The sequence below is a fragment of the Narcine bancroftii genome, chromosome 1 (assembly GCF_036971445.1).
Source record: "Narcine bancroftii isolate sNarBan1 chromosome 1, sNarBan1.hap1, whole genome shotgun sequence".
NCBI classification, from domain to species: domain Eukaryota; kingdom Metazoa; phylum Chordata; class Chondrichthyes; order Torpediniformes; family Narcinidae; genus Narcine; species Narcine bancroftii.
The window spans coordinates 281,222,435-281,247,262 of record NC_091469.1 but is presented as its reverse complement, the minus strand read 5'-3'; the positions used below and the strand labels follow the sequence as shown (position 1 = coordinate 281,247,262).

Genomic DNA, 24,828 nt, shown 5'->3' with positions numbered 1-24,828 from the left:
TCCATTGGAGCGCTTACACCCCTAACGTCGAAGTACTCGAGATGGCAGAGGTCGACAGCATCGAATCCACGCTGCTGAAGATCCAGCTGCGCTGGATGGGTCACGTCTCCAGAATGGAGGACCATCGCCTTCCCAAGATCGTGTTATATGGCGAGCTCTCCACTGGCCACCGTGACAGAGGTGCACCAAAGAAAAGGTACAAGGACTGCCTAAAGAAATCTCTTGGTGCCTGCCCCATTGACCACCGCCAGTGGGCTGATAACGCCTCAAACCGTGCATCTTGGCGCCTCACAGTTTGGCGGGCAGCAACCTCCTTTGAAGAAGACCGCAGAGCCCACCTCACTGACAAAAGGCAAAGGAGGAAAAACCCAACACCCAACCCCAACCAACCAATTTTCCCTTGCAACCGCTGCAATCGTGTCTGCCTGTCCCGCATCGGACTTGTCAGCCACAAACGAGCCTGCAGCTGACGTGGACTTTTTACCCCCTCCATAAATCTTCGTCCGCGAAGCCAAGCCAAAGACTGACTGTTACAGAGCAATCTGCCTACATAGATATTTCACCCCCTCCCATTCCCACTCACCACCCCACCGGCCAGAGAGAGGTCACAAGAAAGAAAAAGAGAGAAAGAAAAAAGAAAGAAAGGAGAGAGGCCGTATAGCTACTTTTCTTGATCCATCAACGTATTCTCTTGTTGAAAGTCCAGAGTTGGCTTTCGAGCACACACCATCAGTGACTTCACCTATTTGATCGTCGGTCGCGGCTTATCATGCTTTGCCCCGATCAAAGATGGCGACTGTGAGCGAGCGAGGCCGAAGCTGTGGTCTTTGACACGTGATGAGGGTGGCGAGGGCGCGAAGCTGGAGGAGTCTGTGGGAGGAACGCGATTAACCGAGTCAGGCTTTGAAGCTGGAATTGCTTCAGCACGGGCCGCCACCATGTCCTACAACTATGTTGTGACAGCGCAGAAACCGACTGCGGTGAATGCCTGCATTACCGGTAAATACTCTCTGTGTGAATGGAAACTCGGGCCTCGCATTTCATCTGTCCGCCGAAGGAACAAGGGAATGAGATTTGGTGGGTTTTGGCTGACAGGATTAGGCCTCAAATAGGGCCTAGACATAACATTCAATACACTGCAGGAGAATGCGCCGCATGAGTCTACGAAGCAATCAGGAAATGTACAGTGCACCATTAATTAATTCATATCGTTTAATATTACAAATAAAGTTAATGTTAAATCAGTGCTTTTAAAATGGGAGGTAAGGCAGTTTGTATTATTTTGTTTATAAATTTCAATAATGACTTTGGAAAAATAGCCTCTGGAATAGTTGTGATATAATTTTCTACATGAAAATAAAAAGACCACAACTTTTCTGCAAGATATTGGTTTCTTTAATTTTCTTGTTTGAAAGGAACTTCAAGGAACTATTTAAGTAGATGGCTATTACGATACATTTTCCAAATATAGCTCAAAATATTGTTCAGAGTAGTAACAGGTTACCACAAACAATAGTGGTTGAGGCTGATCTGGAGAGAATTAAAATTTTACATTGTTGTCATTTGATTAAAACTAAAAGGTTAGAGATGTGGTCAGTTTAAAGTTGCAGAAGAAATGAGCAGCAGTGAAAGATGATGACACAAGAAGACAGTTCAAGACAAAAAAAAAGCTGGTGAAAATAATAAATGAAGTAGGTGGTTCCGATTGAAGATAATTGGAAACTAGAATATTATCTGAAATTGTTGAACCCATCATTGTGTTTGGAAGGATCATTGTTTTTGTGGTTATGTGAGGTTTGGAAAAGGTTGAGAGAAGTGTGGAAAATGGAACTAGTATGGTTGAATGAATGTTCAGTCAACTAAATCAAAGCAGTTTCCTGGATAAGGAGAGGACGAGTTTCAATGAAGGTCAATATAAATTTAAGTTAATTTGTAATAAAATACTTAAAAGGTAAAAGTTCCATTATTTTCATGCAATTTAGAATGTAACATACATGAAATGCTTTAACTTCTTTCTACTGTATTAGTTAGACCAAATTACTGGAGATATTGGTAATCCAAAGGAAAAGCTGAAAACTGTAAATGTGAGGGTTTTTTTGTGAACAATCTGTTATGTTCATCTGGCCATGTAAATAGAACAGTTTAGAGCAGAGGCTTATCATGAAAAGAACAGTAAGTTAACACTAGATAAGGCAGCATGATGGCACTCTATGGGTTCATTCAGGACCCTAATGGCTAAGGGGAAGAAACTGTCCTTAAGCCAGTTGGTCTCTGGTTTGACACTCAAACCCTCTCCCTGATGTTGGGTCTTTTAGTATGTTGGCTCCCTTTCCGAAACAGCAGAAGATGCAGATGGAGTCCATGGAGGGGAGGGGAGGGAAGTTTTCCCTGTGTTCTGAGCATCTTAAGAAACCATATCTTTCCTTATAGCGAAGACATTACAGCATCTGGCTCCATCTGTCCCTTGTATTTTCACATTTCTGGGCCATTTCTTTGTCATCTTGATCCAATATCTTTCCCCATTGTCTGGAACCATCTCTCCTTTTTTGTTCTTTCCTCTCCAGCACTTTCAGCATTTGTAGATCTCTAATATTTTGAAGTTTTGATAAGAAGCCATCACTTGAGTTGTCCATTTCTTTCTCTGTATTTCTGAGCTGATGAATAGTTTCTTATTCTTAATCTTTTACTTCAGATCCTGACATCTGCAGCATTTTGCTTTCATGACAACGTGTTATTATGTGGATTATAAAAGCAGACACAATTTGGCATCCTAAAAAAATAAACAAAAGTTAAGGCTTATAACCAAAAATTGGTCAAACTGTTAAGTTTTGAGGAACACCTTAAAAAGGAAAACTGAGAGAATTTCGGAGCTGTGTTTTGTCATCCAAAAGCGAAGATTACCAGTAATAAATTTTAATTGGTGAAGAGGTCATAGTTGGATCAGAGTAGACATCATTAGATTGTAAGGGGAGAAGTATATTGAGAGGGCATAATCTTTGAAGGATCTGGAAAAAAAACCCTAAATTTAAGATCGGAGGGTTTAAAAATTAAAACATCTCAACAAGCAGCAGTCTACTTGTAATACAATTTGGAAATGGAGGGCAGATACTTGGATGATATCACATTTACAAAGGGTGTAATATAGGTCCAGTCCTACCAGCAATCATCAAGACAGGATGTAGCTATGACATTAATAATCAATAAATCCATGTTATTGGACAATTAATGGGAGAATAGGATTAATCTGTGAGATGACATAGATCTAATGGCCATCTGTGTTTGACAGGAAAGAAGAAATTTCAGATACAGCAGTGATTATGATTGGAAATTCAATCCTCATCAGATATGACAACAAAATTCTGAGGTGTAGATTCGGACAAGATCAGAATTTGTTGCAGGGACTGATGTTGATGTGTATTTTACTTATACTGGAGGAATGTTCAAGTTTTTCGTGGCTAGATATTTATTTTTACATTTTGGAGAAAGAGCATGGCAACTGCCCCATGAGCCTGTGCCATCCAAATACACCAATTAACCTACAAACCCCGTAGGTTTGGAAAGTGAGGAGAACATACAACCTCCTTACTGACAGTGCCAAATTGCAGCCTGTGTCTCTGGCACTGTAATAATGTTGCACTAACTGTTACTGTTTTCTGGCAAATTAGTGGCAGTGGAATCATGAGAGTTACTGGTAAGGTAGAGCCCGGCATTTTCAACTTGTGTGTGTTTTCAAAGGCAGTTGTTGACTGGCATGCAGATCAGAAATACAGAGCAATGGTCTTTACCTGAGATAAGGCAGTGGGAGTAGGAAGATAAGCAGGTGAATTCTGCTTACGTTGGGTGGATAAAAAAATGTCAGCAGGTGATTATGGCCCTTTTTCTGGATGGTAGTTTGGGGATGTTGCAGATTGATGGGTAACAATGTCAAAGGATGCAGAGAAATAACATTAGTCACCATCCGATAGATGTAATTTGCAGCTCTGATTTCAATAAAGACTTGTTGGTACTTTGGCAGGGTGCAAATCTGTTTGCAGACATGGGATTTTTGAAGTAATTGGCAAGAACTTTTGAGTAAAAGGTGAAGTTAGAAATGGAGAAAGTTTGCAAGAATGGATGAGTTGAAAGCCAATTTTTTGAGAAGAGGGTGTATTGACAACAAGTGTGAAGGAAGGTTGGGAACCCTTTGAGGATAAAACTGTCAACAAAATTAATGAATTTGAGAGCCTGGAAGAGAGATTGGCATTTGGTTTAGTTGAAATAAGGTGAAGGTAAAATAAATATGTTTCATGGGAAAATAAGAGAAAAATTCAAAAGTTCAAAGTTGGAGAAATTTGTAGATTTTGATCATTTTTTTTCCAAAAATAAACTTGATTCCCAAGAAATTATTAACAAAAAAGAAAATAGTTCAAAGTCTTTTCATATTCTCAGTGTCATATCCATACATTTCCATTAATGTACATCATTATATTTGTTCTCTATTTGGCATCATGTTGATACTTCCCATCCCCCTCCCCCAGCGCTTTTAGGATCCAAAAGGTCCTTGCGTTGATTGCACCAAGTTCCAGTGTGTTTCCCAGCATGTCAGTGAGAGAATGCAGTTGGCAGGATTCTCTCACCGATACTTCAGTGTGCTGAAATATCATTGAGTTTTGACCAGACCAAAGGGTGTCTTGTATGAGTGGATGATCTTTTAGCACCTCTTGGGTGCATGTCTATGCATGTATCCCCCAGATCAGAGTCTTGTGTCACGCTTTAATCAGGTGAGTTAGTGGAAAGTAACAAATGGTAAAAGACCTCTTCTTGATCTAATTGACAGAAATCCTTGCACTTTAGGATGAAGATGGGGGGAGAGTTTTGAAACAGGAATTATTTTTGTATTGGATGAAGAAGCTGAAGTAATGAGTTGTTTTGACAGATAAGTGTAGGAGCTGAGTACTTTGTGAATGTCCAAACCATTGAATGTCATTGCTCATGAAGTCTGAATCCTTAGTGCAAGGAAGTGGAAATGAGGGAATGGTTTGGCCATGGAAGGACAATGGTTTTGATGAAGTTCAAGGCAGAGGTGTAAGTCTGTTTGAGCAAGTAATTGCAGAAATGTGAGTAGAAGATTAAAAACAAGTGAGAAGGGATTGTGAAAGTACAGTAAAGCAGCTTGAAAATCTTGACCACAGTATTTTTATTATAACAAAAGCTGGATTGCAGGGAACAAAATCTGTCTTGATAGTAATCTTCCAATTTTCTTCATTTTTGAATATGCTCACAAAAAGTTAGTTCCATGGGTTACAGCATCTTGTCAAATTCACTTCAGTTAGTATACAGAATATATGTCAGCAGGCTGTTGGATTGTTGTTTCATGGCATGAAGGGGAAGGTCTTGTAAAATGTCATTAGGTAGCACATTGAATTGGAAACCTTGACTTTTTGAAGCTTTTGCTTGGAAAATTGACCTTTTTATCCTTCCAGTGCTTATTTTCACTTCTGTGAGACTCTTGGAAAGATTTATTCCAACATAGTTTGACTTTAAAACTAGTTCATTCAAAATATCTTCAGTAAATTCAAGTGTTCACTCTTTATTTTTTAATTAATGATGTTATAAGTTTTTTCGAAGATGCTTGAAAATTTTTCACGTTATGCTGGACTCCCAAGAATAATTTTTGGCCATCTGCACCTTTTGCCATTTCTCAAAAATAAAAATCTTTGAAAATTTTCTTGAGTTGTGATGTGAATCTTCAACAAATTTATTTTATTTTGGATGAATCTTCAGAAGAATGTACACAAATGGTAATTGTTTGGTCAGAATTCCTGGATTTCTGACCAAGCAATTTAATAGCACTGTGTTGTTCCGCTCACCAAATGAGTTTATGAAGTGCAAGACAATTTACTGAGATGCGGTTCACTTGGTGCAACCTATGTTGAAACAAAAATGATCTAAATTTTTTTTTATGTAGGTCATTTCACCTCAGCAGATGATTTAAATCTGTTGATTGCCAAGAATACAAGGTTAGAGATTTATGTCGTGACTCCAGAAGGTTTGCGCCCCGTTAAAGAAGTAGGGATGTATGGCAAGATAGCTGTGATGGAGCTCTTCCGACCAAAGGTATGATGTTCAATGATTAGACAGCAGTCTAATTTACTGATATGTGCAAGATGTATATTCTTTCTCCTTCCATCCTCACTTCTTGATCGTGCTGGGCATTTTATGGAATATTGCTTAATTCAGGACTTTTTTGAAAGACGTATGTAACAGAGCATGAAAAATGGCCTTTTTGCCCAAATCATCCATGGCAACCAAAGTGCTTTCCTGGGCTAGTCCCATTTGTTGTGTTTAACCCATATCTCTAAACCCTTTCCTATACATACCCTACACTTGAGATTTTATGAAGTGTATCACAGTGCTAATGCCCCATCCTTTTGCAATTCATTTTGGTGACTTGGAATGAAAGTCATGTTTGTTAAATTTGTTGATGATAAAAGATGAGCAGGAAAATAAGTTATGATCTGGCAAATCTGGAGAAAGTACAGCACAGCAAGCATGTGGTTAGCGCAACACTGTTAGAGTGCCAGAGACCTGGGTTCAAATCTGGCGCTGTCTTTAAGGTTCTTCTCGTGTCTGCATGGTTTCCTCTGGGTTCTCCGATTTCCTCCCACACTTCAAAAATGTACTAGGAGTTGTTGGTCAGTTGTGTGTAGTTGGGTGGCATGAGCTCATGGGTCGAAAGGAGTGAAACACAAAAGTTTGCTAACACTAGGCTTTTTCAGGTGCATTCTATGCTAAGAATGCACCTGAAGAAGCAGAAGCGGCCCTTTAAATTGCCGTTCAGGAGGCAGCATTTAAAGCGCAACGCTGGCCACCTGAAGGACACACCTGCACAGGATGCGGCTCTGAGCACACTCCGGCTCCTGCCCAGTGTCAGCTGTGATCCCGCCCACTGACGTAATGTCAGGACAATGGCAAATCCTGTGCAGAAAGGAGACATAATGATGATGATTTCAGCACTTCTGAGTGTTCAGAATGAGATACAGCAGATCCTTGGTAAGGCTATTTGTGCTGTTGAAGCTCTTCAATCATCCTTGAGATCTGAAAATCGAATGGGTGCAATCAGAAGGTTCCTGCAAAGTTTGTTTTTAAAAATTTTTTTATTTTTCACACCATAAACTACATTGACCAAGATACATACATTTTCCTTTTCAAATATATACAGTGTCGTTTCCCCCCCCCCTTCCCATCCCACTCTCCCTACCTCCACTCCCATTCATTTAAAGTACAGAATCTAAGATACATTAAACCAGTCAAACAATGTTGTCACTCAATAAAAATAAACAAGAAATTCCACTGAGTCAATTCTTTTCATTTCCTTCTCCATCAGTTATTTTAGGTGGTAGATGTCCCCGGTAGGTTTTCTCTATTGTGATTCATGTATGGCTCCCATATTTGTTCAAATATTTCAAAATTATTTCTTAAATTATATGTTATTTTTTCTAATGGAATACATTTATTCATTTCTATATACCATTGTTGTATTCTCAAGTTATCTTCTAATTTCCAGGCTGACATAATACATATTTTTGCTACGGCTAGAACTATCATAACAAATCTTTTTTGTGCACCATCCAAAACAAGTCCAAATTCTTTGTTTTTTATGTTACTTAGGAGGAAGATCTCTGGGTTTTTTGGTATATTGCTTTTTGTGATTTTATTTAATATCTGGTTTAGATCTTCCCAAAATTTTTTCACTTTCTCACATGTCCAGATTGCATGAATTGTTGTTCCCATTTCTTTTTTACAACGAAAACATCTGTCAGATACTGTTGGGTCCCATTTATTTAACTTTTGAGGTGTAATGTATAGCCTGTGTATCCAGTTATATTGTATCATGCGTAACCTCGTGTTTATTGTATTTCTCATAGTTCCAGAGCATAACTTCTCCCATGTTTCCTTTATCTTTATGTTTAAATCTTGTTCCCATTTTTGTTTAGTTTTACCATTTGTTTCCTCATTCTCCTTTTCTTGCAGTTTAATATACATATTTGTGATAAATTTTTTGATTATCATTGTATCTGTAATCACATATTCAAAATTACTTCCCTCTGGTAACCTCAGACTGCTTCCCAATTTGTCCTTCAAGTAGGATCTCAGTTGGTAGTATGCCAACACTGTATCTTGAGTTATATTATATTTATCCTTCATTTGTTCAAAGGATAGTAATTTATTTCCTGAAAAACAATTTTCTATTCTTTTGATCCCTTTTTTCTCCCATTCTCTTAAGGAAAGGTTATCTATTGTAAAAGGGATTAACTGATTTTGAGTCAGTATTAGTTTTGGTAATTGATAATTTGTTTTATTCCTTTCTACATGAATCTTCTTCCAAATATTGAGCAGATGATGTAATACTGGAGAATTCCTATGTTGTACCAATTTTTCATCCCATTTATATCATATATGTTCAGGTATCTTCTCCCCTATTTTATCTAGTTCTAATCTAGTCCAATCTGGCTTTTCCCTTGTTTGATAAAAATCTGATAGGTATCTTAATTGTGCGGCTCTATAATAATTCTTAAAGTTTGGCAGTTGTAAGCCTCCTTGTTTATACCATTCTGTTAATTTATCCAGTGCTATCCTCGGTTTCCCCCCCTTTCCATAAAAATTTCCTTATTATTTTCTTTAACTCCTTGAAGAATTTCTCTGTCAAGTGTATTGGCAATGCCTGAAATAGGTATTGTATCCTTGGGAAAATGTTCATTTTAATACAGTTAATCCTTCCTATTAGTGTTAGTGGTAAGTCTTTCCAATGCTCTAAGTCGTCCTGTAATTTTTTCATTAGTGGATAATAATTGAGTTTATATAGATGGCCGAGGTTTTTATTTATTTGTATACCTAGGTATCTTATTGCTTGCTTTTGCCATCTGAATGGTGATTCTTTCTTAAATTTTGAGAAATCCGCATTATTCATTGGCATTGCTTCACTTTTATTTGTGTTAATCTTGTAACCTGACACTTCTCCATATTCCTTAAATTTCTCATGTAATTCTTTTATTGATAGTTCTGGTTCTGTTAAGTATACTAAAACGTCATCTGCAAATAAACTGATTTTATATTCCTTGTCTTTTATTTTCATCCTTTTTATTTTATTTTCTGTTATTATCAATTCTGCTATTGGTTCTATAGCTAACGCGAACAATAAGGGTGATAGTGGGCATCCCTGCCTTGTTGATCTGCTTAAGTTAAATTGCTTTGATATATATCCATTTACTGTCACTTTCGCCAATGGCCCCTTATATAATGCTTTAATCCAATTAATATACTTCTCTGGTAAACTGAATTTTTGTAATACTTTGAATAAATAATTCCATTCTACTCTGTCAAAGGCCTTCTCTGCGTCTAAAGCAACTGTTACTGTTGGCGCTTTACTCCCTTCTACTGCATGAATTAAGTTGATAAATTTACAAATATTGTCTGTTGTTCGTCTTTTTTTAATAAATCCAGTTTGGTCTAGATTTACTATTTTAGGTACATAGTAGGCTAATCTGTTTGCTAATAGTTTAGCTATTATCTTATAATCTGTGTTAAGTAATGATATTGGTCTATATGGCGCTGGTGCGAGTGGATCTTTCCCTGTCTTTGGTATTACTGTAATTATTGATGTTTTGCATGAATCTGGTAAGTTTTATGTTTTGTCAGTCTGGTTGATTACTTCCAGGAGGGGAGGAATTAATAAATCTTTAAATGTTTTATAGAATTCTATTGGGAATCCATCCTCTCCTGTTGTTTTATTATTTGGTAGTTTTTTTATTATCTCTTGTATTTCTACTATTTCAAATGGTTCTGTTAATTTATTTTGTTCTTCTATTTGTAATTTTGGTAGTTCAATTTTAGTTAAAAATTCATCTATTTTGTCTTCTTTCCCTTCGTTTTCAGTTTGGTATAATTGTTCATAGAATTCTCTGAAGTTTTCATTAATCTCCGTTGGATTATATGTGATTTGTTTGTCTTTTTTCCTTGATGCCAATACCATTCTCTTAGCTTGTTCTGTCTTAAGCTGCCATGCTAGACTTTTGTGCGTTTTTTCTCCTAGTTCATAATATTTCTGTTTTGTCTTCATTATGTTCTTCTCCACCTTATATGTTTGTAGTGTTCTATATTTTATTTTTTTATCTGCCAATTCTCTTCTTTTAGTTGTCTTCCTTCATTGCTAATTTTTCTATATTTACTATTTCCCTTTCCAACTGCTCTGTTTCCTGATTGTAGTCCTTCATCTTGGTTACATAACTTATTATTTGCCCTCTGATGAACGCTTTCATTGCACCCCATAGTATAAACGTATCTTTCACTGATTCCGTATTTATTTCAAAGTACATTTTAATTTGTCTTTCAATGAATTCTCTAAAATCCTGTCTTTTAAGTAGCATGGACTTTAATATCCATCCATACATTCTTGGAGGGATGTCCTCTAACTCTATTGTCAATATCAAGGGTGAATGGTCCGATAATATTCTAGCTTTATATTCTGTTTTTCTTACTCTATCTTGCATACGACCTGATAACAGAAATAGGTATATTCTTGAGTATGTTTTATGTCTACCCGAATAATGTGAATATTCCTTTTCCTTTGGGTGTTGTTTCCTCCATATATCCAAAAGTTGCATTTCTTGCATCGATTTAATTATAAATTTGGTTACTTTGTTCTTTCTGTTAATTTTTTTTCCCAGTTTTATCCATATTTGAATCCAAATTAAGGTTGAAATCCCCTCCTATTAATATGTTCCCTTGCGTGTCTGCTATCTTCAAAAAAATATCTTGCATAAATTTTTGATCTTCTTCGTTAGGTGAATATACATTGAGTAAATTCCAAAACTCTCAATATATCTGACATTTTATCATTACATATCTCCCTGCTGGATCTATTATTTCCTCTTCTATTTTAATTGGTACATTTTTACTGATTAATATAGCTACTCCTCTAGCTGTTGATTTATATGACGCTGCAGTTACATGTTCTACGCAATCTCTCTTTAATTTCTTATGCTCCATTTCAGTTAAATGTGTTTCTTGCACAAATGCTATATCAATTTTTTCTTTTTTCAGTAAATTTAGCAGTTTCTTCCTTTTGACTTGGTTATGTATTCCGTTAATATTTAAAGTCATATAGTTCAACGTAGCCATTTCATACTTTGTTTATCTTCCCTTTCCGTTTCCTCATCATCACCTTTCCTTCTTATCCATTTCTGCTTTCTTGTTTTGAACACTTTATAAGACAACATTTCTAAAACATCAAACATTTTCCTTATTCTCCTATTTAAAACTTCTTTAACCCCATTCTCCCCTCCCCCTCCTGAGTTGCCCTTTATCCCTTGTTGGGCAACCACATCTCCCCTCTCCATTTGGATTTGCAAATTCACTCGCAAGCATCAACTGATTTTGCAGTGACCGTAACTCCTCCCCACCCAACTCCCCCCGGAAATGATTTCAATTTTCATATATAACAAAGGTCACTCTTTTAATTCCCTCCTTACTTCCTCTGTTCCCTTTCTTTCCCTTATTAATTCATCTATACTCTATATATTTTCCTCTAAATACGGATACACTCACGTACACACATATATTCATACACATCTATATATATATATCTTCTTCTTCTTCTTTGGCTTGGCTTCGCGGACGAAGATTTATGGAGGGGGTAAAAAGTCCACGTCAGCTGCAGGCTCGTTTGTGGCTGACAAGTCCGATGCGGGACAGGCAGACACGATTGCAGCGGTTGCAAGGGAAAATTAGTTGGTTGGGGTTGGGTGTTGGGTTTTTCCTCCTTTGCCTTTTGTCAGTGAGGTGGGCTCTGCGGTCTTCTTCAAAGGAGGTTGCTGCCCGCCAAACTGTGAGGCGCCAAGATGCACGGTTTGAGGCGTTATTAGCCCACTGGTGGTCAATGTGGCAGGCACCAAGAGATTTCTTTAGGCAGTCCTTGTACCTTTTCTTTGGTGCACCTCTGTCACGGTGGCCAGTGGAGAGCTCGCCATATAATACGATCTTGGGAAGGCGATGGTCCTCCATTCTGGAGACGTGACCCATCCATCGCAGCTGGATCTTCATAAGCGTGGACTCGATGCTGTCGACCTCTGCCATCTCGAGTACTTCGACGTTAGGGGTGTAAGCGCTCCAATGGATGTTGAGGATGGAGCGGAGACAACGCTGGTGGAAGCGTTCTAGGAGCCGTAGGTGGTGCCGGTAGAGGACCCATGATTCGGAGCCGAACAGGAGTGTGGGTATGACAATGGCTCTGTATACGCTTATCTTTGTGAGGTTTTTCAGTTGGTTGTTTTTCCAGACTCTTTTGTGTAGTCTTCCAAAGGCGCTATTTGCCTTGGCGAGTCTGTTGTCTATCTCATTGTCGATCCTTGCATCTGATGAAATGGTGCAGCTGAGATAGGTAAACTGGTTGACCGTTTTGAGTGCCCGATGTTTAGTTGCCCATTCAGAGCTAGCTCTTCAGCGCTTGACGTCCTGCTTTGCGGAAACTGCCAAAATGTTTGGCCTGGAAGTCAGCCTGAAGAAAACTGAGGTCCTCCATCAGCCAGCTCCCCACCATGACTACCAGCCCCCCCACATCTCCATATAGTTTGTGGTCATTTTTACTCTTGTTGCATGTCTTCATCTCTCTGCCTGTTTTGTAGTTGTTCTGCAAATTTTCGTGCTACCTCCGGATCCGAGAATGGTCTGTTTTGCTGCCCTGGAATAACTATTTTAAGTACCGCTGCGTACTTTAACATAAATTTATATCCTTTTTTCCATAGGATCGGTTTTGCTGTATTAAACTCCTTTCTCTTCTTCAGGAGTTCAAAACTTATGTCTGGATAGAAAAAAAGTTTTTGACCTTTGTATTCCAGTGGCTTTTTGTCTTCTCTTATTTCCTTCATTGCTTTCTCCAATATATTTTCTCTTGTTGTATGTCTTAAGAATTTTACTAAAATGGATCTTGGTTTTTGCTGCGGCTGTGGTTTCAGGGCTAATGTTCTATGTGCCCTTTCTATTTCCATTTCTTCCTGTAATTCTGGTCTTCCTAGGACCCTGGGGATCCAATCTTTTATAAATTCTCTCATATTCTTGCCTTCTTCATCTTCCTTTAGGCCCACTATCTTTATATTATTTCTTCTATTATAGTTTTTCATTATATCTGTCTTCTGAGCTAACAGCTCTTGTGCCTCTTTAACTTTTTTATTAGATTCTTCTAATTTCTCTTTTAAGTCCTCTTCTTCCATTTCTACGATTGTTTCTCATTCTTCCACATTGTCCACTCTTTTTCCTATATCTGACATGACCATCTCTATTTTATTCATTTTTTTCTTATGCACTTTTAATTCTTCTTTTTATTGCATTAAATTCTTGTAATTGCCATTCTTTTACTGATTCCATATATTCTTTAAAAAAAAATCTATTGTCTTGCCTTTCCCTTCTTCAATTTCTCTATGTTCTTCTTCTTCTTCCTCTGGGTTGGCCATCTGTTGTTTCCTTGTTTTCTTTTTACTCTCTTTCTTGTTCTCGTTGTTTTCTGTGTTCTCTTACTGTTGCTGTGTTGCAGCTGTCATCCTCAGCTGTGGAGATCGACTCCTCAGCTGTTCCCCCTCCCGTCAGTGTGTTTTTTTTCATGCGCGGTTGCGCATCTTTACTCGGCTCCGCGAACCATTTTTGTAGTCCCGAGTTCGGGACTTCCACCGACCTTAGGGAGCGGACTTCTCTCTCCTCGGTGGGCCTCCTCGGACAGGTAAGGCCTTCACCTTCTTCTTTCGACGTTCTTTCTTCTTCTCTTCTTCCCGTTGCTTTCGACTTTTCTCTCTTCGCTGCCATTTTCTTTCCACCTTTACTTTTACTTTGTTTTAATTTTTATTCTTGTACCTTTGTGTTTTGTGTATTTTTTAAAAACTTTTCCGGAGAGGGCTGGAGTTCCCTGACCGGCCATTACTCCATCACGTGACTCCTTCCTGCAAAGGTTGAGGGCAAGAAGACAGGAGTTAGCGGTCAAAAGGCGCGTGGAATAATGTCCTCACCAAATTTGATGCTGATTGGAGCAGACACTTTCGTATGTCACATGGCACCTTTCACTTCGTGCTGGAACTCATAGGACCTCACCTGAAGGCGCATAGACCAGACTTGCAGCGACCATTGGAGCCTGGACTTCGATTAGCTTTGGCCTTGTAGTGGTATGCCACCTCTTGTGAGTATCGATCCATCAGTACCATTTTTGGAATAGGCGTCAGCACCGTGTGCATGGTGATGCAAGAGGTGTCTGCTCCCTTGAGAAAGATCCTCGGTAAACATTTCATCTTCCTGCCAAGTGGAACACATCTCTAGGAGACCATTGATGGCTTTGCCCAAGGGGGATACCCAATGTGTGCTGGTGCCATTGATGGGTCACACATTCCCATTATCACACACAGCGTGGATGCTGCGCCTACTACAATTGCAGATGGTGGCATTCGATGGTTCTGCAAGCGGTGGTTGACCACAGATTCTGGTGAGTTAAGCCTTTGTTGATGTACATCACATCATATTTCCAATGACTATAATTTCACTGTGTGATTTCAACTGTGATTTCCATTCATGTTACAGCTTCTCAGATGTGTTTGTGGGGTGGCTGGGCCGCATGCATGATGCCCAAATGCTTGTCAACTCTCCTCTGTATAGAAAAGCAGAGGACCAGGGCGGATACCTCTTCCCACGTGATGTGAGTGTTCACCCTTCAAAGCTCTGTGTTTCAATATGTTATGCATGCTTACTGTGTCAATGTTCAGGTGCATGAATTAACTACATTTCTGCATTGTTGTGCCTGCAGGTGTCCAAAGATGTTGAGGGAGTGGAGATTCCAGCGCATCTTGTGGGAGATGTGGCATAACCCCCTACGAAGCAGGCTGATGAAGGGGGTTCACACAGCACCGAGTACTGGATCAGGATCAGCGAAGATTTAACAAGGCCCTTAATTCAGCAAGGATAGTGGTGGAACATGCATTTGGCCGTCTAAAAGGCCGCTGGCGGTGCCTGTCCAAGCGTTTAGATATCTCTACCGCCTTAGTCCCAGATGTTGTGTTTGCCTGCTGTGTACTGCACAATATATATGAGATTAACCAGGAAGATTTCCCTTCAGAGTGGACATTGGTTGATGCAGATGGTCCTCCACCCAATAGCACAGATTGTGCTGATCAGCAAGGCCATGGGCACCAGGCCATCCGTTTTCAATTGGTGACATGAGCCTGCTGCTGGCATGTTATGTGCTCTCGCGAATGAACGGGTGCATATAAATTAAACTTGTGACTTGTGTGCTTGTCTAAAATTTTATAAAAGACATCCTTTTAGAAATCACAATGCCTCATATATAAATGAGGTAGATAGCGCAACGTTAACATTTCACATCATTCTTAAACTTGAAGGAAACCATGGAATGGACAAATAACAGTGCAAATCCACTCCACATTTGAACACAGCAGATCAAATACTAAAACAGTAAACACAACCACCCGGCACCATAGCATCTCACTGCTGAATGTTTACATCCTTAAAGTGTCGCACATAACATTGCACTTATGTGGGGCTTCATGAACAACAAAAGTGAACAGTGAGTTACCAGCATTAAGGATGTTTATTCCGACACAAACCTCATTCCAGCATTGAGAGGAATGAGTTGGGGGGGGGAAGAGGAACCTGTCCCGGACCCCAGCATCTCAGTCATGCCTGATGCACTGGTGTGGAACGAAATGGCATGCTGGATGGAGGGACCAAGTACATGGGATAAGGCTGACCATATGACTATGGGGATGGGGAGGCCTCCAATCACATGATCAATCTGTTGAAGATGACTGACTGCCTGTCCATTGCGGCACTCAGTCCCCGCAGAGAAGCTGCAAACTCAGACATTGACTGGGCATGCTTTTCCACTTTGGAGTGGCGCATTGCTTCCTCATCCTCCCTCTGGTCGGCGAACATGACTCTCTCGTGATCCAGCGCTGCTGCTGCCTCTGTACGCTGGCCGTCTCTCTCACTGTCCTCCCTGTCAATTGCCAACATCATTGCCTGCAGCTCCTTCGTGAGAACCTGTCTCTTCGTCAGTCGCCAGTGCTTGTGTCTGGGAGCAGTGGTTGTGGGTGGAAACAGGAAACATCAGCTTTGGACTTAAGTGCTTCTCCATAAACACAACCTCAATGCTACAGTACCTGAGTTCTCTGTTGAGAGTGTTGCATCGCCACTTCCAGGGACAGTGACCTCTGCACTTTCTCGGAGGCATCCAAATCCGTGGCTGCCGGGTCCTCAGCGGTGGTCTCCTCCTACTGGACCGGCATGTCTCCTCCATTGCCCCTGTGTGAACCCTGAGATCCCTCAGGGCTGAGCTCTGGGGATTCTGGGGTCTCCAGAGCGCTGGCTACATTCAAGGGAGTAGCTAGCCCCCAAGAGAGTGTGGCGCTGGTCGAAGTACTGCCACTCCTTGCGCCCATTGCCACTCCTCCTGTTGTGGTTCAGGACTGCGTGGAATTTCTTCCTCATGCTCTTCAGCTTCGTGACCATCTGATTTTTACTGCGCTTGAGCCCTTGTGCTGCGAGCACTCCGGACAGCCACTCAAAAGTGGGACCATCCCTAACTGTCCCAGTGAGCTTTTCCTGGGATTTCTGAGTCAGATGTTCTGGAAGAAGTCTTCCCTCTTCTTCATACCAGTTACAAGCCTTTCTTGGAACCATTGTTCAAATGCACTGTTTCCCTTCATTGCTAAAACAAAACGACTGAATCTGCACTAGCCTGCCTGCACAATGTGCTTCAAGATTCGCGCCAGGCATCTCAGGCTGATGACATCACTGCCACATCAGCAGCCTGACCCTTTAACATCCTCTTTCTGCCAGCTGCATTCAGGTGGCTGGGGGAGCCACTGAACTGAGCTGATTATCCCTCTCAGAGGAGGGTTACATAGCTTGCCTCAAGAGCGCCTCCTGCACATTCAGGTGGCCTCAAAACAGCCGCATATTGCCTAAACATGCGGCTTTACACGTGGGGAAATTGGCCACCTATAAGTGCCTACTGTGATTGTATTAAAAACACACGCTGAAATGCTGAAGGACTTGGATGGTCTTTTCAGTGTCTATAGGAGACAAAGATATATTGGCAACATTTCAAGCCTGAGCCCTTCAAGGAATAAGCAGGATAAGCCAGAAGCAGGAAATCTCAGAAAGTCTTAATTCGAACAATGGGGAGGATTCAGACCAACAAAAGATGATAATTGGATATGATGCGAGGAAAGAACTTATCATGTTTGTGCGTATGGAGACAGAATGGAGAGACAGTTGGGGAAAGGCGACGGGGGAAAAAAGTTGGGGATGTGGGGCTTAACAACAACCAGAGAAATCAATATTAATGACATCCAGTTGGAGGGTGCCTAGTTGGGTGTTGTTTCTCCAATTTACTGGTGGTATCATTCTGGCAGTGCATAAGACCATGGACTGATATGTCAGCAAGGGAATGGGATGGAGAATTGAAATAGGTGGCTCACTCTCTGAGTGAGAGAGAGAATTCAGTTCTACAGTTCAGCAGCAGCTGGGACTGGAACTGGACAAGTTGGCAAGTTTGTGGAAAAATCTCATTTTGAAGATGGGTTGTGAGTTCTTAGTTCAGCCTATTCAAAGCCCTTGGGGTCCATACAAGAGGAGATGGCTGGCTCTATAATGTTTCACTTGAAAAAAAGGGAAACAAAAAGGAATTCTGTGGTGACCTGAAAGAAAGAGATTATCATCTGGAAAACCCTGATGGGGCAAGTTTCTTCAGCAAGACACTGAAGTGGCTGATCAGAAGAAACCAGTTTGTGTCCAACGAGCAACAAATCTCTCTCTCTCTCTCTCTCTCTCTCTCTCAAAACTGACAAGAACCTTTCTGAGAGGAAGGTTAAATTCTGTGTGCAGTTTAAGAATTGCCTCATACCAGTGAACTTGGAGGAGTGAGAAGTGAGACTGGACTGTGAATTAAAGATCTCTTTTAAACTTATACACACATTACATGCACATGCTCTTAGAATTAGAAGGGGTTTAGTGAGAGTTTGATCCTGTTTTCATGTTTAAAGATAATTAAAAGCAACTTTTGTTTAAGTAACCATTTGTCTTGGTGAATTTCTATTGCTGCTGGGTTTTCTGGACTTCTTCCAGAACATCTGACTCAGAAATCCCAGGGGTCCTCTGGGCCCATAACACCCAGCATGCTAAGGGTTATCTATTTTGTCAGAAAAAAAATAGAGCACATTACCTCAATGATGAGAATTTGCATAGTTCCAAAATGCAGAGGGGTCAAGATGTCCTGGGGTGTTCTTCTATGTAGGCAAAGCAATTATTAAAAGATAACATTCACAAAAATGTTACCTGGACTGATGAGCTTGAATTGCAAGGAGAGACTGGATGGGCTGAGACTTTTCTCCTTTGGGCACAGATGAGGGAAACATCTATAGCCTTTTTTCTGAATGTAAGGTAATTAAAGCTAGAAAGCGTAGACTCGGGGTTAGAGGGGAAAGAATTAAAAAGGACCTTAGGGCTACCTTCTATACATTGTGTGGTAGGTATTTGGAACTTTCTGAAGAAGTGATAGAAGCAGGGACAATTGTAGTGTTTAAAATACATTTGGAGATTGATTGGAAATGTGGCCAAACACAAGAGAATTGGACTAGTTCAGGCAGACAACTTGGTCCCAAAATGTCAAATTTCCGTGCTATGGACCTTATTTGGTTCATTCTCTGCAACTTAGATCTTGGTTTGGATGCTGATCACAGAAGATTTCTGAGACTGATAAATGTAATGGTGAATGAACAGGCAATATCTACTGGTATTTAGGAGAGTGAGTTTTACTTGATTGAAATGTATCATCCTTCTTGGCAATGTTTCAATAAATAGGATAATCTGGATCGAATGGTTTAAAAGTAAGTGAGTATCCACTAAAGGCAGATTTTTTTTCCCTGTGTGTCATTATTCTTTGGAGGTCTCTTTCATGAAAACCAGTGGAAACAAAACATTTGTGAACACAGTGGAAACATTGTGAAAATAAATATTTCTTATCAGCAAAGCTTGAAAGATGGGTTGATGGGAATGCAGAATGCAGGTAGATGGGAAATTGCAGTCAGACCAGCCATGACCTATTAAATGTTAGAGAAGGTTCAAGGGGCCACCTTTAAATCATCATCGCATCTTCATTTAATAGCAAATATTGACATGATAGAATCACAACATGGCCCAAAAATTAAGGTAAAATACTCACTTCCAGTGAGGACACTGAATGGTAAACCAGGAGCGGGAACATCATCTGATTTTCTTTCCAGCCTTTGGAGATGAAGGTGATTGTTTAATCTAATTGATATGCCCATTAAAGTCAACAAACTTGGGACAAGCAAAGAACAAGTCTTAGGATCTCTGCTTTGCCAATGGGAACAGCCCAAACCTTTATAGATCGCTAAATGAATGGGGCCAATTGAAAATCTGAGTGTTTCAGTGTATTTCATCCTGCTAAGTATCTCCTGATGCATTAAAAAAAAACTTTAAATACTTTATATTTACTTAAAATATTATTGCATCTGGGCAAGTTTTCTGCTCCGATTTGTTCACTAGTTTATGGAGAAAATATATAATGGCTATGCATCTTTCTTCAACCAGGGAGAAGGGAAGGACCTGCTTTTCATTCTGACTGCGAAATACAATGCCTGTATTCTTGAATATAAACAGAATGGAGAAAACATTGATATAATCACTAGAGCCCATGGAAATGTGCAGGTAAAACAAACTTTTATTCAACATAGTTAATCAGAACATATGTGACATTTCTTGTTGACTGAGGGCTTTTTAATTTTTTTGTGCTATGTGAAAATTTTAAATAATCCATTTTAGTTTCCTGTGCACTTTAACACTTGCTGTTTGTTCTATAAATTACATTAATATTCTTTTGTTCCTTTCAGGATCGTATTGGCCGCCCCTCTGAGACTGGAATAATAGGTATTGTAGACCCTGAGTGTCGCATGATAGGTCTCAGATTATATGATGGGCTCTTCAAGGTGATTCCATTAGACAGAGACAACAAAGAGTTGAAAGCATTTAATATCCGTCTGGAAGAGCTTCATGTAATTGATGTGAAGTTTCTCTATGGCTGTCAGATCCCAACCATTTGCTTTGTCTATCAGGTAAGAAGTCAAGAGTTTGAAGTGATACAGAGATTCATTATTTTCAAGAGTTATCGTCAAAGCTCATTTTTAGATGAGCTTTTTACCAATATTCCAGAAAGAAAGCTGAGGCACAACAGGATTACATATCTGAGTAGATTTTTCTATCAAAGACAAAGAAAAGCAGTGAAAAGAAAAATTTGCAAAGCAGATAAATGGACAACTAAAAGTCTTTCTTTGTACCCATTAGTAATGGATCAGTTTTTATGATTAACCACAAAGTAACTGACTCTGAATAAAACTGTCCACATGGATGTATTGATTTCTGGTGTGGAATTCTCCTTTTATCGTCAATTTATCTAATAATATATATTTGTGTGTATATATATATATATATATATATATGTATGTCTGATTGTTTGTCTGTTCTCGATCCAAATCATTATGGAGCATTCTAGAAATGTCCAAGGAGGTTCAGTAGGGGTAACATTTGATGCTGAATGTCATGACCACATTGAATTTAAGCTGCTCAGATTTTTTTTTGGTTAGTTTTTTTTCCAATAGTGTAGCTTATATTTAAAATATTCTTGACGTCTTCTGTTTTCATCCAGTGCAGTGGGAGGGCAGAGGGGGGGTTGGTGGGGAGACTGAGTTTATACCCTTTATGTATATGGTACATATGTGATATTGTGATTTCAATTTTGTTCCCTTTTCTTGATGGTATTTATTATAAAATAAATAAAAAAGATGGAAAAAAAAATTTAATATTAAGGTCATATGAATTAAAAAAAAATTGAACTTGCATCAATTAGTTATAGTGCTGTACATTCAGAATAAAAACAAGTGGCCAAACCCAGTTCAATATGGGCCCAAAAAAGCAAAGCAACATTGGCAGAAGCTCTTCACCAGCTCATTGAGTTAGACAAAGGAGAAAGGAAGAGACAGCAGAGGAATATCAGTCTCGCCTCACTGTTGATGCTTCCAGGCCTGCAAGGAACAGGCAGCAGGAAACAGAAAAGTAGCGATAACCCCATCTCAGTGCTCAGGCCTCCAAACAGACAAGGAGCACACAGTGGGAAACAGAACAGCAACTCAATTACCATGAAATTTTGTTTCAACTATGTAGTTAACAACTGAGTGTTTTATTTCCCGGGCAATGCCAGGTATCCTGCTCATATTGAATTTTTTTTGGAGGAACTCTGACAGTTTGTCATCAAACTGCCAACCATTCACAGGAAATCAGGAAGTATAAAGCATGATTTTCAATCAATGTTAAATATTTTGTTTTGCATGAAATAAAGATTAGACTGTTTAATTGAAATATACTTTTCTGTAATAATGATGAGTTTATTGTCATGCACATATGAACATATGAACCAAAATTAGTATTTGCTGCAGCCGAACAGGTCCTTGTAAAGAAGGAACACCAATTCAATTTAAATTGAAAGAGATAATAAATACATAGCACAGATAATAAATATTCACAGTAATCCTCGAGCTAAGAAGAGTGACTTGCAATCATGCTGACGGTCTTTTTGTACTGTCAGAGCAGGCCATGATTACTGCTCCAAGGGAGGTTCAAGAGTTTGATGGTTGTTAGAAAGAAACTCTCCTTGAACCTAGAGGTGGTCGTTTTCAGGCTTCTGCCCAAAGGAAGCAGTGAGACAAAGTTGTGATCTGGATGGTGGGAATCCTTTATGATGTCAGTTGCCCTGTTGGGTCAGCTCCTCTCATAGATTTCTGCAGTGATTGGGAGGTCAGAACCTGTTGGACCTGTCTATGTTTACTCCCTTCTGTGTTCTGGGCAATTGAATTGGCAATCCAGGTTGTGTTGCAACCAGCTATTATACTTTCCACACTATACCTGTAGAAGTTTGATCGAGTATCCAATGATATGTCTAATCTCGTCTCACTCCTTGGAAAGTAGAGGCATTGGTATGCTTTCTTTACAGTTGCTTCGATGCTGACTTCAGTAAAGCCCTTCTGAAATATGGACTCCCAAGAACTTGGTTTATGACTCTCTCCACCTCCTTCCCATCAGTGAATTCATGTGCGTGGTCCCTTGGCCTCTAAAATCAACAATAAGCTCCTTGGTCTTAGTGACTTTGAGAGCAACATTGTTGTTCTGACACCACTCTGCCAGATTCACAATCTCCATCCAATATTCTGACTCCTATTTCGGGTTATTCAGCCAACAGTGGTGGTGTCATTTAAGAATTTGTAGATTGCATTGGAACTAAACTTGGTTATGCAGTCATTGGGTGTACAAGGAATAGAGTAGGGGACTGAGCATGCAGCCTTGGGGGTGTCCCTGTGCTGATGGTCAGAGAGGAGAAGGTGATGATGCTGCTCTGCAGATTGCTGATGATAAAATTAAAGATCCAGTTGCAGTGTCCCAGGTCTTTGAACTCAGTCCTTAGTTTGGTGGTATGACGTGTTGAAAGCCGAATTGTAGTCACTGAATACCAACCTGGCATAGGTGCTCCTGTGGACTAGAATCTATGGATCTAATGCTGAGGGAAGGGCCAGCGAGATGACATTTGCAGTTGGCCTGTTGCAAACTGAAGTTGATCTGTGTCCTTTGTGAAATTGAAGTTGATTTGCTTCATAATCAACCGCTTGTAGGAAGAAAAGCTAGTTGGTTGAAAACTTCCTACACATAGCTGCATGTACTGTGTGGAACTCCAGCCAAAAAGTACTGTCCCTCTAGACCAGTGGTTCTCAACCTTTTTCTTTCCACTCACATATCACTTTAAGTAATCCCTATGTCATCGATAATCTGTGATTAGTAAGGGATTGCTTAAAGTGGTATGTGAGTGGGAAGGGAAGGTTGAGAATCACTGCTCTCGACCCAATTGTTACTGAAATATTTTGCTTGAGAAAAATTGTCATTGGCCCATTTCCTTTGGAGTTATGAAACCATGCACATGACGAGTCAATTAGGTTAGATTAAAACAATGGTTTTCAAACTTTTTCTTTCCACCCACATATCACCTTAAGCAATCCCTTACTATCACAGCACCTATGGCATAGGGAATACATAAAGTGGCATGTGAGTGGAAAGAAAAAGGTTGAGAACCACTGCTCTAGACTGCTGAGTTGAAGTGAATTAATACCACCCTGTGTCACAAGTTCCCTGGATCACTTGATTTTTGTTCCCTTAACTGCTTCTTGCAGATCTGAGCTTTTCAAATACAACTGCCTGACTCACCTGACTCCAATTGCCAGGTGCAGCTTTTAGATAAAATCTCTGTTGAAGTCTGCTGCATTCTTAAAGAGCTTTATAACAGCAGGTATCAATATCACTAGCTGATAGTCATTAAGGCTAGTCACCTTTCATTTTTTGGTTACAGCACCTTTTGAAGGAGGTGGGGAGTCCAGAGAGGTATAAATGTCTGAGGAATTGCCCTTCTGAACATTCTATTTATTTCAGCTTCAGAGATTGAGAGGACAGAGTCACCAGTATCTATGCGGATAAAAACAGCTAATTAGTGAAAGCACATTCAAAATTAGATATTTCTGGAATAAACAGAATCCATCCTTATCCTTTCCTTCTGAATTTCTTTTGATGCATCTTGATCAATATCCAGTCCCTCATTAAAACACATGTTTGGCTGGTAATGAACAAACATTTTCCTGATGTCCGTCTTGGGGTTTGCCAAATCTTGGTCAGTGGTGCTATTCACTTCTTTAATATTTTGATGGCAGACCTGGTGCTTTTAACAGTAGTTTCTTTCTTATTAACTGACTTAATCACTCCCACGGCCACAGTCTGTCTCATGTCGCGAACAGCAAAGTGACCTGGAGGTGGATATTCAGAAAAGCTCTCCACACACATGGGCTTATTTGGAATCATGTCAACAATGGCAGCATCTCCTGACTTTACAAATTTGGGGAAATCTTCCAATTTCTTACCAGATCGACGATCAATCTTCTCCCTCAGCTCATTGAACTTGCAGGCAATGTGGGCAATATGACAATCAAGTACTGGGGAATAGCCAGGAGCTATCTGACCAGGATGGTTCAGGATAATAACCTGTGTGTTTTGAAGCAAGCAGTGAAGTTTCCCAGAAGAGATGCATCACAATTGATAATGCTCCTTGCTTTACCCTATAGGATGTGATGATGTGCAAGTTGTCTAGCATCTGTCTGAGACTCCAGCTTTGTCTGGAATTGTCTCTTTGAGTTGGTGATGCCCTTCCAGAGGTTGTACATGGACTTTCTGAATGCTTCTGAACCTCTAGTCCTGAATAGCACAGATCAACAGTTGTGTATCTCTTGGTTCATCAATGGCTTTTGATTTGGTTACACTCAGATAGTCTTAGTAGGAACACAAACATCCATGCATTTCCTGATCAAGTCGGTAATAACTAGCATATTCGTTCAGATCTGCTGTCGATTCCTTGAATGTTGCCCAGTTCGCCGACTCCAGACCATCACAAAGCTAATCTTCTCCTTCTCTAGACCACTTCTACAGTCTTCACTGCTGGTTCTGTGCTCCAACTTGTCTGTATGCAGGAAGGAAGAGCACAGCCCAGAATGGATCAGTGGACATCCTTTATGCTAATATGCATTGGTTGAGAGTGTTTGATCCCCTGCTGTCATAGAGAGTTGCTGTGATAATTTGGGTGTACCATCTTTAAGCTGGCCTTGCTGAAATCCCTGGTGATGACTGAAAAGG

At 39.9% G+C, this 24,828-nt stretch overlaps 1 protein-coding gene across 2 annotated transcripts in view; it reads left to right on the top strand.

The window, feature by feature from the left end:
* Window positions 1–841: 841 nt before the first annotated feature.
* ddb1 (damage-specific DNA binding protein 1) overlaps window positions 842–24,828 on the top strand; it is a 130,919-nt gene continuing 106,932 nt past the window's right edge. For both annotated transcript variants that reach the window (XM_069901467.1, XM_069901458.1), the window contains exons 1-4: window positions 842–999; window positions 5,948–6,096; window positions 19,648–19,764; window positions 19,947–20,168. In XM_069901467.1, the coding sequence (XP_069757568.1) occupies window positions 939–999; window positions 5,948–6,096; window positions 19,648–19,764; window positions 19,947–20,168 (549 nt within the window). In that variant the 5' untranslated portion in view covers window positions 842–938. The remainder of the gene's footprint in view (window positions 1,000–5,947; window positions 6,097–19,647; window positions 19,765–19,946; window positions 20,169–24,828) is intronic.